The sequence below is a fragment of the Mixophyes fleayi genome, chromosome 7 (assembly GCF_038048845.1).
Source record: "Mixophyes fleayi isolate aMixFle1 chromosome 7, aMixFle1.hap1, whole genome shotgun sequence".
In the NCBI taxonomy this organism is placed as follows: Eukaryota; Metazoa; Chordata; class Amphibia; order Anura; family Limnodynastidae; genus Mixophyes; species Mixophyes fleayi.
Window position 1 is genome coordinate 99,184,755 of NC_134408.1, and position 16,777 is coordinate 99,201,531.

Sequence of the window (16,777 nt, forward strand, 5' to 3'; positions counted from 1 at the left end):
TTCCTAGCAGCTCTGATAAGAAATTTTACTTGATTAATGCCCTACTTTCTTGCTCTTTAAATCATCGTTATCTAAGCAGGATATCCAAAGTACTGACAAACAGAGGCTGCAAATGCTTTAAAGAAAATAAAATGTAAGAAGTATGGATTTTGTGCACTTCCTATTTTATTGTCTTTAGTTTACATTTTTTATTGATCTAACAGTTATTTATATATATACATTTATGAAGTATAGATATTTGTGATTCTATCCACACCGAGTCAGGAAAATCTACACTGTGGATAAATTCATCAGAATGAGGGTGGGGTGGTGACCTTGCCTTCTTTTTCAGACAATTGCAATGAAGCTTAAAGTGGTGGTCAAACTCTGCGCACCCCATGATGTTTAGGGACATGCCCAAATGTATCCAAATTGTGCCCTTTCCCTATTGGACCTTTATGTTGTAATAGAAGTCAGAACTGTTTGACCCAGGCAAGGATATACATTTTTGAACCCTAGAACACATTTTCTGTGCCATCATCCAATACTGCTCTCCATCTCCTAGAGGTCCATGGCCTCCAAACTCAGCAATGTTTCATGTATTGTGTGTATAAGGGAGTGACAGCCCTTAAGAAAGATGCTGTTTGAGCATCTTTTTTAAATTTAAAGCGGCAATGGCTTTAAAGTCAAAACTTGCCTATAAAGCTATTGCCGCTTTAAATTGACCATGAAATGTCGCCGGATACCGTAGATTTTCCAAAATCGCTATTTGGTACATTTACCCCCTAGAGCAGTGGCAGTCAACCTGGTCCCTACCACCCAAAAGTGGGCAATTCAAGCTTTCATGTTTGGGCGGTGGGGCTTTTTGCAATGTTTTACATTGCAAAGTGTTAGAAGCAGAAGTGTTACGCACCATTTCCATAGCAGCCCGATCCCTGGTGGTCTATTGATAGGAGGAAGTGGGGCAGGACTCCAGTGTCTGAAATGCACTACTGCGCCTGCTCCTGAAACTGGAATTTTGGCTGTCGTGCCGAGTATTGCATTAGTGCCCGCAGTTAATGGACGCATCTAGTAGCTGCTGCATACATATTCTTTAGGACTGGGTTTAACTTAATTTACAGTTTTTGGAGGATTTCGCGTTAACCAGTGATAGTAATAGGTACAGACTGGATGTACCTAATAATTATATTATACTCAATACTTATACTTAATATAAGTATAATAGAGCCTGTCCACCACAACAAGAAGTGTATCCTATATGGAAGTCCTGAGACTGTGTCACAGAGTGTTACAGTGCATACCAACAACCTGCACCTGCATGTATATATGTGAATACAGTATCCTGTATATGAAAGACTGCAGAGTTTAACTTTTTCAGATAGGCTTTTGCAAGTAGCTGCCACTTATATAGTTAAACACAATAATCCTCCCTTCTAAAAATGACTCCGCACTTACATTAAATTGAGTTACTGCTGCACCGGTGGGTGCTAGGGAAATTTTACCATCAACAAAGATACAAAAGTGGGCACTAGGCATTAACAGCTTGAAGACCCTGCCCTAGAGTATAGTTTTGGAATTCTGTACTTTACATACCCAAATGTAGCTATGTCTATATGAACTGTCACTTAAGGTCCTTTTGGAAAGCACATAGCAGGACCAAAGCCACGTCGTGCAGCTCAGATCTCAGATAACCTATAAATGCAGCAGTGACAAAGCTCGGTACTGAATGATTTACTGTAAGAAAGGCCACCAGTAATGACTGAGGGGAAATAATGTTATTTCTGCCTGCATTCAGGAACATTTTGTATTTTTGTCACAGAATGTATTTCTGACCTGTCTATAATTTTGTTTGTGAAAGGCACACAGTAACTTTTCTGTTCTAATACACATTTTTTTATGGCTAATTTTAACCCATATAAATACCATTTCCTTTTTAGTTCTTGAGTGCTGTGACTGTAATTTTTAAGACTCGAGGCCAGCGTGTCAGGTGGACGCCATATTACTATGGCAATGTGTTTTTTTCCGGGCACGGGCAGGGTGATGAGTGCTGTTCCATCCTCAGAGTCTCCTGCCTTGCTCAACACAAAATAAGGTCATGAGAGCAGCGGCACCGGTTCTGTAACCCCCTGTCACACGGCGCTCATTCGGCTTCCATAAACGAAGACCGACACGCTAACCTGTTCCTCATTTACTCATGCTTCAGCTGCTGGCATTTTGGATTTGGTTCTGCGCATGGGCAGATGTTAACCTCAGTGTTTTCTGCATGTTTCCTATTGGCTACCAGCTTTGGCTCCAAACTTGAAAAGGCACTTCCCTCTTCTCCTCAGTGCCTGTTGATCAAGTTACCTGCATGATTAAACTTCGTCTGTCTCCTGTGCGTTTACTGTGGATCCTCAGCGCCTCCTTGTTCCCCATTACCTAGTTGGCTGGACTGTTCACGCTGCACCTGTCTCTGCTGTGCGGCTATACTACGGGCTCAACTGCTCAAGCTGCATCTGCATCCGTTACCTTGTTGGCTGGACTGTTCACGCTGCACCTGTCTCCGCTGAGCGGCTATACTACGGGCTCAACAGCTCAATCTGCACTTGTTCCTGTTAGTTTGCTAGTTGGACTGTTCACTCTGCACCTGTCTCCACTGAGCGGCTATACTACGGGCTCAACTGCTCAAGCTGCTCCTGCCTCCATTACCCTGCTGGCTGGAATGTTCCCGCTGCATCTGTCTCTGCTGTGCTGCTATACTCGGGCTCAACTGCTCAAGCTGCACCTGCCTCTGTTACCTTGCTGGCTGGACTGTTCACGCTGCACCTGTCTCCGCTGTGCTGCTACAATACGGGCTCAACTGCTCAAGCTGCACCTGCCGCCGTTACCGTGCTGGCTGGACTGTTCTTGCTGAACCTATCCCTGTAGCGCTGCTGTACTACGGACTGAATTGCTCAAGCTGCACTTATCTTCATTGTGTCACTTCACTACGACTTGCACTGTTCAAGCTGCACTTGTCTTCATTACGCTGCTGGCTGAATTGCCCACCATATATCTGTCTTTACTCTGCCATTGGGCTGAAGAGCTTACGCTCTATTGTCTGCATTTGCCTGCTGGCCGAAGAGCTAACGCTCCATTTGCCTTCACTGTGTCTCCCTGTAACATCTGCACTATCTACTCCCCTAGGGTCTCGCCTGACACTCCTGGTAGGGGCCGTGACCTGCTGGCGGATGCTGCTAAGCCCAAATCACCTTGCGGTGGTCACTGGTGAAGACCATCCGTCCATTAGACTCTGCGCCCTGCTGGGAGTAGCGCCAAGTTAGGCAGACCCACGAATCCAGATTACCAAACCGTGACACCCCCCTTCCGTGCATGTTCAGCGATGCCTCTACCTTTGCACTTCACTGTGAACTCGTTAATGGTGGGCAGGGAGGCCTACCTGGGGTGTTTTTATTCCATGCTGTTAATAATGGTCATTTAAAAAAAATCCAGAATCGTTTTCCTCATCTACATTGTTATTTATTTTGAAATTCTATATTAGTTTGTATTATTATTCATTAAAGTGTGTGTGTGTATATATATATATATATATATATATATATATATATATATATATATATGGTAGAAAAAACAAACCAGATATCTACAGGTGGCGCTTACCCAATATATGGCTGGTAACACAGATGCAAAATTGCGTGTGTAATAAATAAGGTATATGCAGATACAATAATTGATTATATAAATATATAGTAGTAAAAGTAACACCTCCACAACGTGCGTGTGGCAGCCAGACCTTAAAGGCGGATGGTTATACTGCTGCACCCTGAGACACATACAATTAGAATATCCTGCACTGAGCTTCTGTGTGGAGCCTGCTGAGAGACTTCTATCACCTAAAGGGACGAGACTGCAGACCAGTCACTTACAGATAAGCCTATTTTAAGCATATATATTGTGAGTTTGCACTCTAAATGCTATACTTGAATAAAATGTTTATATAAAATACTACACCATATGGCTTTTTATATACTTCCTTTAAAACGCATATGGCTAATGTCCTTTTCCTTCACGCACCTTACCAACCTTTGTACTTTAAAAGTGTTACTTAATCTAATGAAATAAAGACACAGACACGTATAGCTACTTTGGCAAAAGGTCGCAGTTTTTATTAATCATAAACCAATTAAATGAAAGTCACCTGGTGGTGGCGAGAGCAAACTGCAGTCAACTAAACAACTAATCATCTAACCAAATACTGCAATGCCCAAATGGCATTCAAACTAAACCAAGGAATACTCCCTTAACATTGGCCGGTGTTAAACAGGCGTCAGCATGACTGCTCCCCTCTGAACTCAACATTGACGGCCACGCAAAGCACGCCAAGGGATCCTCCACTCAGAAGGATCAAGAGTAATGTTACTTGAAAGGGGCAGTGACGTGCGGCCAAATATCCTAACCACCGTTGTGACTAGTCATTGACTGCACTGCTCTCCCACCAACTGCGCCTCCTCTGTAAAAAAGATTGTTAAATCAAACAATAACTAGCTGGGCGGGAGGGAGGCATCAGTGAAATCACAGGAAGGAAAGGTCTAGAAGCCCATGGGAGTTTCTAATGAGGTGACTGAAACCACTCCCCATGGATTCTATTGGCTGGGACTAAAACAACTTTAACCCCTAATGGGTAAGGACCTGAAAAACATAATCCATGCATTTTAAGTGCCCTCAGCTAAAATGGCTTCACTTAACCTAAAACGCATATGGCTAATGTCCTTTTCCTTCACGCACCTTACCAACCTTTGTACTTTAAAAGTGTTACTTAATCTAATGAAATAAAGACACAGACACGTATAGCTACTTTGGCAAAAGGTCGCAGTTTTTATTAATCATAAACCAATTAAATGAAAGTCACCTGGTGGTGGCGAGAGCAAACTGCAGTCAACTAAACAACTAATCATCTAACCAAATACTGCAATGCCCAAATGGCATTCAAACTAAACCAAGGAATACTCCCTTAACATTGGCTGGTGTTAAACAGGCGTCAGCATGACTGCTCCCCTCTGAACTCAACATTGACGGCCACGCAAAGCACGCCAAGGGATCCTCCACTCAGAAGGATCAAGAGTAATGTTACTTGAAAGGGGCAGTGACGTGCGGCCAAATATCCTAACCACCGTTGTGACTAGTCATTGACTGCACTGCTCTCCTACCATAGCTGGTACCCTTTAACGGGTTCCCAGCCCGCCACCACGAGCACAAAACCACGAACCTAATTGCTCATAGATCTCCCTGATGAAAAACCCCATCCCCTCTTTATTCAAATGAACACCGTCCGGCCGGAACAGGTGTGTATTATCCGCCTTAATGGATGGGTGGAAAATTTCTACCCCCCCCCAATTCTCTAACCAGTTTCCCCGTAACACTATTAATTTTTCTTAATAATCTAGTAAGCATAGAGGGGCGAATGGGAAACCTCCAGTATAAACGAGGGACAATGTTGGACCAACAAATCCCAATTGTAGGCCATCGTGCCCGAATAGCACGTAAATCTTCTCTAATGCTTATTATGAGGGCCAATGATTTAGTCTTCCCCACATCATTCCCCCCAAGATGCAAAACAATAATATCAGGATGTTGTGATTTTGCCAATTCCTCTTCTAACCAAGACAACAGGAATGGCCAGCAAAGGCCCCTCTTCCCCATCCATTTTATATCCACCGGGCATGGGAAATTAGACCACTCATTCGCCAAATGATGTTTTGAAGCCCAATACACAAATGAGTGTCCCATTATCCAAATGTTTATCTTCAGGCCTGTAAACCGAAGATAGAAAGAATTGGTGATCTGAAGTAGTAACAAATATTCCAAAATATTCCTGGAATATAAACCAGGGACAACACAGGCCCTGTAACCTTTACTTTTTTCCTCCTATATGCATACATAACACCAAGACACACCAGCTCTGAAGAGCAATGACCCTGACCCCTGCATACTTTAAACAAATTGTCCATATTTGCAACCAACCGCAAAGGTTTAATACCAACTTCGTATGAAAATGTGGGACAGGGGGGGGGGGGGAGAATGGACCAACCAACCGGTTTATATGACTAAATATATGATAGAACTGCTTATCTAATAGCCCAGAAGACTAATATGGCCAATGATGAATAAAATTGCTTAAGCTAAAGAGAGGGGAACTACGTATGTGAGGCTATAAATGCCAACCTATTAGACTTATATTTTAAGGGGGAGGGGGCACTAATAACAGTATTACCTTTACCAATCTGATGAGGTGAATTGATGAATATATATGCTCAATGGGAATACGATATGACGCCTATACGTGCCTTGGAAACATACCAACCTTTAAAGGTTAAACAGGAGGTGGGAAATAAGTCATGGTTTACCGTATGTTACACCAACATGACAATATATTAATTCTATGGTTCTATGCCCGACTACCAACCACTGCGTGATTTATGATACAGACATGCAAACATACCAACCAATCATGGTTTAACATAAGCTATGAGGTACCAACCCAAAACGATTTAACACCCCTAGGCGGGAAATGTCACCAACCTAAACAGGTTTAATCAGATAAGAAAGTAAAGGAACGGTAACCCAGATGAAGGTGAACCAACCCAAAAAAACCCCGGAGGCTCACCACTAATCAGGCCTTAATCCGTAGGAGAAATTGGGAAAAAATCCCTCCATGCCCCCGTTGAACACGGCAAGCAGCTCTCGCCCTGGATTACCGAGGAAGGGGGAGGGGGAGAGTAAGGAGGAGGGGGGATAAGAACCAGAAAGATAAAAGTAAAGCAAGAGAACCAAGTATAGACAATAGAGAAATAACATATGCAAAACATGAGCATATAATTGCCTTAAGGTCTAATGTACCTTTTATAATTATCGGACTTCCATCGCCCCAACAATTTAATATCGGGTACGGAGGCCCCTCCCATGGCAGCAGCTGTAGCTGCTCCAATACGGAACGAGTGCGTTCCATAAAATTTTGGGTCTAACCCCACCTTTATCACTGCACTTTTAAAAATGGCATTAAACTGAAACTTGGACAAAGGAGACCCATCCATGTGTGCTAGCCAAGCCTCGCTATCCTTAGGCCTTATTCCTGAAAATTTATTACACCAAGCCACCGGACATATACTCGTATCATTGCAAGGGGACAAGGTGACCCAATGACCCCTACTAAACTGATCCGTTTTGGATCGTGCAATTTTTATGGAGACCTGCGTACTAGCAACTAAAGTATATTTTCCCAAAAGGGCTGTAGCTAGGGAAACTCTCGATTTAGCCACAAGTTCGCTAATTCTAAATGCTCCGTGAAACGCCATAGAAAAAGCTGTGCTGAATAAAGTGGACTCATAGGAGCTAGAAGTGACCTCCGCAAGCGACATAATCAACTGCCTAAGCAAGGGAACCGTAATGGGACGCCTAGAGTCAGGAACCGAAGGGCGGGTTCTAGCCCACCCTTTCATAGCCTTGGAAATAATAAAACCTCTTGTGGGATCAACTTTTGAATGTAATTTGGCCATAAAAGAAATGCCTGCTAACGCTGAGGCCATAGCCACCTTTTTAACACCCGTGTTATATCTTTCCCACATAAACTCTAAAATCTCCTCCGCCTGACCTGATGTACTTGGGGCCCTGGATGTAAGAAAGCCTCCCACTGACTCCACGCTGACTGATACGCACGTCTTGTAGATTGCGCCAAGGATGACTCCGCCAACTCGATCATTCCGACTCAACCCACTGCCATGCATAGAAAGGACAAGGGATGCCGGTTAATTGAGCCAAAGGAGCTAGCTCCCTAAAGCGGCGCCATTGGAAACGCGAAAGCGCATCTGCCACCTTATTCACCTCTCCGGGTACATGTCTGGCCCGGAAAATTATATCATTTTCCAAACATTTCAGAACAAGTCTACGTAAAAGGTTCACTGCCGGCAATGACGTAGCGCTTTGGCGATTTATTGCCTGCACAACCCCAAGGTTATCACACCAGAAAACAACATTCTGGCCCGCTAACCTATGACACCATAGATCAATGGCTAAAACTATTGGGAATAACTCTAAAACCAGCAAATTTGCCACCAAACCGCTCTGACGCCACCCCTCAGGCTAAGGAGCTGCACACCACTCGTCCTGAAAAATGGCCCCAAAACCATTCGCCCCAGAGGCATCTGTGTGTAATTCCAACAAAACATTCGAGACTTGTCTCTTAGGCCATATCCGCACTCCATTGAAAGACTGCAAGAATTTGGCCCATACTCTCAAATCTCCCTTTATTTCCGCCGATAGGCGTACTCTGGCATGAGGCCTTTTTAAGCCTGATGTGGCCATTTGCAATTTTCTAGAAAAAATACGTCCCATCGGTATCACCCTGCATGCAAAATTGAGCGATCCGAGAAGAGACTGAACCTGACGCAAGGAGCTACCCTGTGAACTAATCGCCTCAGAAACCACTGCCCCCAACTTGTTTATTTTTTCTTCAGGCAAACGACAACAACCTGCAATGGTGTCTATCTCTATGCCCAAGAATGACAAACATGTGTTAGGCCCTTCAGTCTTGTCATGCGCCACTGGGACCCCCATGATTTTGAACAATGCCGTAGCTGAAAAAAGCGTGTCTGCACACACTGCGGATGAAGGGGGACCTATAAACAAGAAATCATCCAAATAATGGGCGATTCCTTGATGACCCGTTCCTGCTTGTACGCACCAATGCAGGAACGAACTAAACTTTTCAAAAAGAGCGCATGACACTGAGCACCCCATGGGGAGACAGCGATCAATGTAGAAACCGTCCTGTAGCCTAAAGCCCATGAATCTAAAAGATTCTGGGTGAAGCGGCAGCAGTCTAAATGCCGATTCAATGTCTAACTTGGCCAATAAAGCCCCTTGCCCAAAGCCCCTAACTAAAGTCAAGGCCTCCTCAAAGGACTGGTAATTGACTGAACTGAAGCTAACATCTATTGCGTCGTTAACTGAAAAACCGGGAGGATGGGATAAATGCTGTATTAGACGGTATTTACCCGCAGCCTTCTTAGGGACAACTCCTACAGGGGAAATTATCAAATCAGGAATTGGGGGGGAATCAAAAGGCCCAATCATACGACCCAAGCTAACCTCCTTCATAACCTTATCCTTCAACACATCAGGAAGCAAGACTGCTGACCTAAGATTCCTGCCCGATGACGACCTAATTTCTCCTACTACTGGAAGCTGAAAACCATGATGAAAGCCTTGGGATAGACACTGGGCTTGAACAACATCTGGGAAAAAACTAAGCCACTTATCTAGAACTTTTAAATCAATAGGGGATGGCCCCTTAGTTAGCACCTCCTGGCGCACCGCGGCCCCTACCCACTCCTGATGACTGCCTGGTACAATCCTTAGCTGGGTGACTGCCTCGGCATTTGGAGCATACGTGTCTATATCTACAAGAGTCACCCCTTCCGCACGAGGCATTGTTATACGCGAAACATCTGTTCTTACTGTTTTGGGGAGTACTACGCCTCCCCTGGCTCTGAAACCTAGGTACTACAGGAGGCATAGCATCTTCAGTTGGCAGCATTAGTGCCATCCATGACTCAACGTCCTTACACCCAAATGGGATAGTATGCATTTTGTTTGCCTTGCTACGAAAACTCTCATCGTAACGCCTCCAAATTGTACCACCCGCGTTAATCCACAGATCATTAATCAGGTGTAGGTACCTCCACACATCCGCCCTGGTGTCCGGTCTAGACTACACATAGATGGCAGAGAATATACAATACCCCCTCAACCAGTTTGAGAACGTTCTATAATTTTCTTCACCCATTCCTCCCTTACCACAGGCAGCCAGCAATTCTTTTTTGGCTGCAGAGGTGAGCATAAACAAATCGACATAGTACCCTTTGTCAATCCTATCCTTTGAACTGCGACGCACGCCTCTTAACAATGCTGTATTGTCGCATCGTACCATAGGACCGCCTAAAGCCGTGGGTGGAGCTATGCCTGAAGGGGTCACCCTAGCGGGCTTCGCTAAATGCTCTGTTAAGATTTTTAAAAGCTTACGCGGACCCTGACCTTCCTCATCTGATTCTTCACTAGTGGTAGCTAAAGGAGGACTGCGTGTATGTGAACGATGTGCCAAAATAGAATCACACTCACCACTTTGCGCAGATGTCCCTGGTAACGCAAGTGCTTGGGTTGATGTTTCTTCTCTTGAAGCCGAATCCCCTGCTGGCTCCGTCTGTAAGGCAGAGCTCCCCGTCACTGTGATAACTTCTGGCAATGGCGCGGCCGCCCCTCCGCCCGATACTGCCGTCACTGAAACAGAATGTATGTTAGCTACTTCAGACACAAACGACTGGTTAACCCTAACTCCTGAAATGCTGTTTAACGACTCTATTGGGACAGGCGTACCAAAGGAAAAACCTGGGGCTGGTGGGCGGGCCAGATCTTGGGAGGAACCAAACCCAAAGGGGGAGCTATTGAGATCAGGGACGGGTATATTTGTAATGCTTGCATTAGAAGCATGCCCATAACTTGAAACATAAGGAGGTGGATACGGTGCCATCCAATTCTGCATTGGCCGCTGGACCCTATCTGGATTAGGAGGAGGATACGGTAGTGACCAGGGAGGCAGGTTCCCGTGGGGCGCCTCCACCTGTGCTACTGCTGGTCTTGCCCATGGACTAAGCGTTGTGTTTGGGCTTTGCTGAAAGCTCCCAGACTGAACCAGCGCCGAGGGGTGACCCCCGACATTGATTGAATCGCTATATGGAAGCCTCTGCAGAGGAACATTAGCAGCTTGTATTGGAGATATGAAATTATACTGTATAGGGGGCCCAACCTGAGGTGGTGAGGGTGTGTGTAATTGAGAAGATAACATGGGCTGAAAACTTACATTATGAGCCATATGAGGGCGCACTCTACCCCTGATCCATCCCTGAGGCATAAGTGGGGGGATAATATTAATTTGAGGTATACTGTCACCACTGCTGCTGTGTAACCAGGGTCTGTGACTTGTGGCAGAAACAGAGACATGCTGTGACTCCAAATTTACCTCATTCACAGCTATCAGGTGATTACCAACGGGGGAACTGTAAGAGGAAGCCAGTGCCTGTAAGCTTCCCTCTCCCCCTGCTGCCCTGGGGGAGACCTGACCTGCCAAATTGGGAGGTGGAGAGCGAGGAGGAAGGGAGGACTGGCTGGACCTAGCAGAGGTAGGAGAAGGAGATCTCCTCCTCTGCTGACTATGCTGCACAGCAGCGCTGGCGTCCCCTGAGGCAGCCAGCGCCGCTGATCTCTCTGGAGCCCGGGACCTGCGAGCGCCGCCCCTCCCCCCCTGCCCAGATCTCCGTTGAGACCCAGCGACAGGGGAGTCCCCTGCAGCAATATTAACAGCGCTGGGATGCACGCTTTCAGGCAGCGCTCCCAGCGCTTCACTAGAGGGGGCAGAGCTGGATAAAGTAACAGGCGGGCGCAGACTCCCGGCCGGGAGCTGTGACCCGTCTGACAGACGTGCAGGGGGGCCCGCTGATCTCCTAGGTCTGGACATTTTTGGCAAGGAGAAATACAGGGGAACAGAGAAAATTGAGAGAGGGGAGGAGAAGAATGAGGGAATGGGAAAAAAGGAGGGGGAGAAGGAAAAAAGAGAAAGAGGAGAAATAAATGAAGAAAAAGGAAAAACGAGGGGGGTTAAAAGATAAGGTGAAGGATGAGATTAAACAGAAAAAGATGAAAACAGGGAGTTAGAAAAGATAGAAAGCTAAAGCAATAAAAACGATCTTATCTGTCTCCAGGGAGCTCCTGCATCAGTGAAATCACAGGAAGGAAAGGTCTAGAAGCCCATGGGAGTTTCTAATGAGGTGACTGAAACCACTCCCCATGGATTCTATTGGCTGGGACTAAAACAACTTTAACCCCTAATGGGTAAGGACCTGAAAAACATAATCCATGCATTTTAAGTGCCCTCAGCTAAAATGGCTTCACTTAACCTTATGATGAGCGGATAAGTTTGGTGCCGCGGTTGTTTTAGAACATACATTTTATCCATCGTTAAGATGAATTGGTTGCAGATCATACTCCGGGATTCCTAAGGAGCTACTATACAGATAAGCGGTTTGATTTTATATATCTGGTACGCACACCACTTCTACTAATCTGCACGATCAATTATAGATCATCTTTATCCTGTTTTACAGTGTTTATGAGTTACCTGCGGTGCATCTATTCAGACACCATTCTGTTTAACTCCTCTGGACTATTTTGTGTACATCTGTGCTTATATGTTTATATACACTGTATACACCTGAAGGCGCCGCCCTTTACCATATATATCCTCATATATATATATATATATATATATATATATATATATATATACACATGTATTTTTAAGGATTTACCTAGTCTTTTAGAATCTCTCTAAACTGGGCTCTTTAGTCTCACATAGTTTCACATTTTGAAATGAATGTATAACACTTCATACGTGAAGCAGTGACGGACCATTGGTGCAGCAGGTGCAGTGCACCGGGGCCCAAGGAGATAATGGAGCCCGCTGCTCTGCAGAGGGCCCTGGTTCCCTCCTCTCCGCCTCCCTGCACCGGGGCTCACAGCTCGCTAGTTCCGCCTCTGATGTGAAGGATACCAATAAACACCAGCCCTATGTATATAGTCTTCTAAAAATAATACATATTTAAACATCATTATTTCTGTATTTATATATAACTGAGAGCAGGCAGATTACAATAAGAGTGCCCATGCAACACACAACAGAATTTTCTCCCGAACCTGAACAGGAGGGAGGTTTGGATAATGTAAATGGTGAAGAATTGTCATGCTTGCCAGCAGCTGACTGAATATGTCTATTATTATTATTATCTTTGACTTATAAGGCGCCACAAAGGGTCTGCAGCGCCGTACATTACATATACAGAAAACAGAACCAAGACACAACATGATACACAAATATATACAAACACAGGTGACAGGGTAAAGCAAATCAGATTATATCTGACAGATAGTGAAAGGGATAGTAGAAGAAGGCCGAAGATTAATAAAACAGGGAAAACAGGGCTAGCGAAGCAGACTAAGAGGTACAGAGGGTGAAGGAACAGTAGAAGGAGCACACAAGGAAAGAGGGCCCTGCTCATGAGAGCTAACAACCTAAAGGGAAGGGGGAGACACATAAAGGGTGGTACTAACTAGGGGCGAGAGCCAGGACAAGAAAGTTAGGAGGACTGATAGACTTGAATAAAGAATGTCTAATTAATGTTTTATACCTCTGTCTTCCACTGTCACTCCTCATTCCACCAATATCACACTACCCATATCCACACAGAAGTGACAGGCACCCAATGGTTGCTTTATGATTGGTGGTCAGTAATGCTGACCTACAATAGCCACACGCACTGTCCCCACCAGCTACAATTGTTATTCTGCTACCTTATGTCTGAAATGTTCCCCCACCTCTTAGATTGTAAGCTCATATGGGCAAGGCTATTTCTACCTTCTGTTTCATGTTATTGTATTTATTTGTTTTTATTATGATCCCCTCAATATACAGTGCTGAGTAATATGTTGGTGCTTTATAAATAAAACATGATTATAGTTTCCAAATGTAGACTGTAGCAGTATGAGCAGTCACATCGGAGTCATGTGTCCTGTTTAAAAGCTCTACTGATTTTATATATTTACTCCTGAAATTTAGGCAGGCAGGGATAGAGAAATCAAAGAAATATGGGGTAAAGAAATGTTATAGTTTTTTAAAGATTTTATTTTGATTTTCAAGTTTCAAAATACATCAGTACACTAAGTAACAGGCACTGGCATTTACACAAAGAAAAACATAATTGTAATTGGATGTAAAACCTGTCGAAGTCGTATAATTGTATGAACGAAAGTATATTGGTGCATATATTATTTTACCGTGTGATTGCGATCAGTATGCCATGTAACATGGGGCATGGCGCGATCACACTGTAAAATACGCACGCATACACTCGCACCCCCAAGTTTAGTTATTTATATATTTCATATTATAATGGTTCATTCCCCAGTGATTTATGAGCAGATGGTATTTAAGTTATAGTTATATATATATATATATATATATATATATATATATATATATATATATATATATTTTAAGGTTATATGTACACTTTAGTGATATGAAGGTTCAGGTTACATGAAACATGTCATGTTTAGTATCATTTTAATCCCCTGTTCATCAGCAGTTGTCAGTTTATTCGCCGAAGAGATCGCACATTGCATACTCTAGTTAGCGATGTTAGGGAATAAATGTTTAAACTGTTACTGACTGTGTATTGTGAATAGACTAGCTTAAACTGGTTTCTGGGTGGGAGAATCATCTGGCATGTTGCCCCTCACCCTTGGAGGGGGATGTTTGAACTAGCCTTTGACTTGTTTACAATGGACCCTCCTGAAGCCTGGAACTATAGATGAAAGCCACATCATCTGTATTGTTTTCTCTGTAACACTGAGTGTATATATACAAGCTCCCTGAGACCAGCTACCCAGTCATTCTCTGACCACAGTATTCTGGAGTGAAGTACTGTTCTAGCTGGATCCAGTAGAGTGCACAGCGATCGCGGCGGTATGTATGTATCTTTTGGTATCGGCTGTCCTGTGTTTTATTTATGTACTAAACTGCTAAATTTTGCATCTGCTAAATAAATCAATTTGTGCTTTGGAAACACAAATCTTAGACAATGCTTATTGGAAAACGATAAAATTACTTTAATAAACCATATACCAATTCAGTCAGACAGAGTGCAGTGGCATTTGGGTAGTAATAGTGTGTATGAGTGACTTAGTGTCACGGGCACTAGGAGTCTTTACCCAGGGATCACCAGGTGATAAGCTTACCAGAGCAGTATAGGTGGTAATATGGTACTCTGGTAGCGGGGTGATCACGGAACAGGAGACAGCAGATGATAGAGATGCTCGGGAAAGTCTATGACTAGCAGCACTGGTAATATATATGTAGTAATACACGAGGAACTGAATAGACAAAGGACACGTGAGGGTAGTCAGTGGTCTGCGGTAGCAAGTTGTACCACTGCTATAGTGAGGAGGAATGTCCAACAGAAACGAGGAGGTGATGAGAGTCAGCGGTCTGCGTTTAGCAAGTTGTACCGCTGTCTGGGTGAAGGAATGGAATCTAGGTGAAGGTATCCGGGAAGTCAGTGGTCTGCGTTAGCAAGTTGTACCACTGCTATGTGAGAGGACACTGGAACAGGTGACTCAGGAAACAGGGAACAGTGGTCTGCCTCTAGCAAGTTGTACCACTGAATATATATGTGAGGAGGAGCACGGGGAGAGACTGCAATACAGAGGATACACGGGCACCTTGAACTTGATCCACAATGACATGCACAATATAGTAATGACTGAACAGCACTGCAATAATACAAAGTCATAGAAGCTATCCGGGCAAAAGATAACACAGTCAATGATGGCAAAAGTCTCAGCGGATAGTAAGCTCCAGAGGAGAACAACTCAGTCCAGCAAGATATGCAATACACCAGCACAGTCAATGAGAAGTATGCATACCGTGGTTCAGGAGCAGGCTGTCAGACAGGAGTGCAGAGATACCTGAACGGCTGGAGGCCGGCAGGATGCGAAGTCCCTGGAGGGTGAAGCGGTAATCAAGTAGGTGCAGCGCACAGGTAGGTAGACCAGCAGGGGAACAAATACTCAGGAAGCAGTAGTATGTAGAACTGGACTCCTGGAGGACCCTGAAGAGTAGCGATGGTCTAGACGAGATGAAAGCAGTGAGGCGCAGATCCGATGCAGACTGGCGAGTAGAGACCAGCAGGAACACTGAGAAGCACGGAGAGCGGATCAGCTGCTGCAGACACGAGTAGAACTGAGGAGTAGCAGCCAGCAGGACTCTGCAGGTACACGGAGGTAGCGGATAGCAACCAGCAGGTGCAGCCACGATGAAACACGGGAGAGTAGAGCTGAGCTGGAACTGTTGAGCACGGAGAGCAGCGGATAGGAATCAGTTGTAGCAGTCTCGAGGAAACACGGGAGAGTTGAGATGAACTGAAGACTGTAGCGCACGGAGGCAGCAGATAGGAATCAGCCAAACAGTGACGATGAAACACAGCAGAGTTGAAGTGGTCTGAAGACTGTAGTGCACGGAGGCAGCGGATAGGAATCAGCTAACAGTCACGATGAAACACAGGAGAGTTGAAGTGGTCTGAAGACTGTAGTGCACGGAGGCAGCGGATAGGAATCAGCTAACAGTCACGATGAAACACAGGAGAGTTGAAGTGGTCTGGAAACCACAGGAGTAGAAGTGGTCTGGAAACCACAGGAATCAGCAGCGCTGAATACACGAGGAAACACAGGAACACCTTCAGAGGCTCATGGGGAATGAGACTCCAAGATCAGGCAACGAGGAATGGACAGCAGGTGCTTTAAATAGGGAGTGTTGCCTGATCAGCCAATTAAGTTAAAGGAACAGGTACTGAAGGTTTTGAAAGGGCTGCGCATGCGCAGACCCTCAGGATGGTGGACGGCCACGGTTCCTAAACACACGGGAAGAAGCACTCACAGTCTGGTGAGTGACACTTAGATAAGTGACTATATGCAATAAAGAGCCTTAATGGGTGTAAGGCAAGGGTTGGTAAGTGGGGGGAGTCTAATTTCAGGAACACCGACGAGCCCGTTGTGGATAAGCTATGTTCCCAGTCTACTGCCCCTATATATCTAACCTCCTCACCATTCACACTCCTGCCCGCTCCCTGCGCTTGACCAATGACCGTCGCCTCTCCTC

At 44.9% G+C, this 16,777-nt stretch overlaps 2 protein-coding genes across 4 annotated transcripts in view; one reads left to right on the plus strand and one right to left on the minus strand.

Annotated features, from left to right (window-relative positions):
- The window catches only part of PARD3B (par-3 family cell polarity regulator beta), a 1,062,783-nt gene that overhangs the window by 857,545 nt on the left and 188,461 nt on the right, over nucleotides 1-16,777 (plus strand). The gene's annotated exons all lie outside the window — the stretch shown is intronic.
- Nucleotides 4,766-11,640, minus strand: LOC142097925 (uncharacterized). 2 transcript variants are annotated; one of them, XM_075180195.1, is made up of 2 exons: nucleotides 10,132-11,640; nucleotides 4,766-5,768 (listed from the first exon to the last, which is right to left on the minus strand). In XM_075180195.1, the coding sequence occupies exons 1-2, from the start codon at nucleotides 11,522-11,524 to the stop codon at nucleotides 5,317-5,319; spliced, it is 1,845 nt and encodes a 614-aa protein (XP_075036296.1). In that variant the 5' UTR covers nucleotides 11,525-11,640; the 3' UTR covers nucleotides 4,766-5,316. The 2 variants fall into 2 exon arrangements, with proteins under 2 accessions (XP_075036296.1, XP_075036297.1); XM_075180196.1 differs by lacking the exon at nucleotides 4,766-5,768 and adding an exon at nucleotides 6,615-6,704.

Excerpts from the sequence above, each read along its gene's own strand:
- LOC142097925 (XM_075180195.1), bottom strand. The coding sequence starts at position 11,524 with ATGTCCAGACCTAGGAGATCAGCGGGCCCCCCTGCACGTCTGTCAGAC. Across the intron at positions 5,769-10,131 it reads AGGGACATCTGCGCAAAGTG|GCCTGAAGATAAACATTTGG; the intron begins GTGAGTGTGATT and ends TTCGGTTTACAG.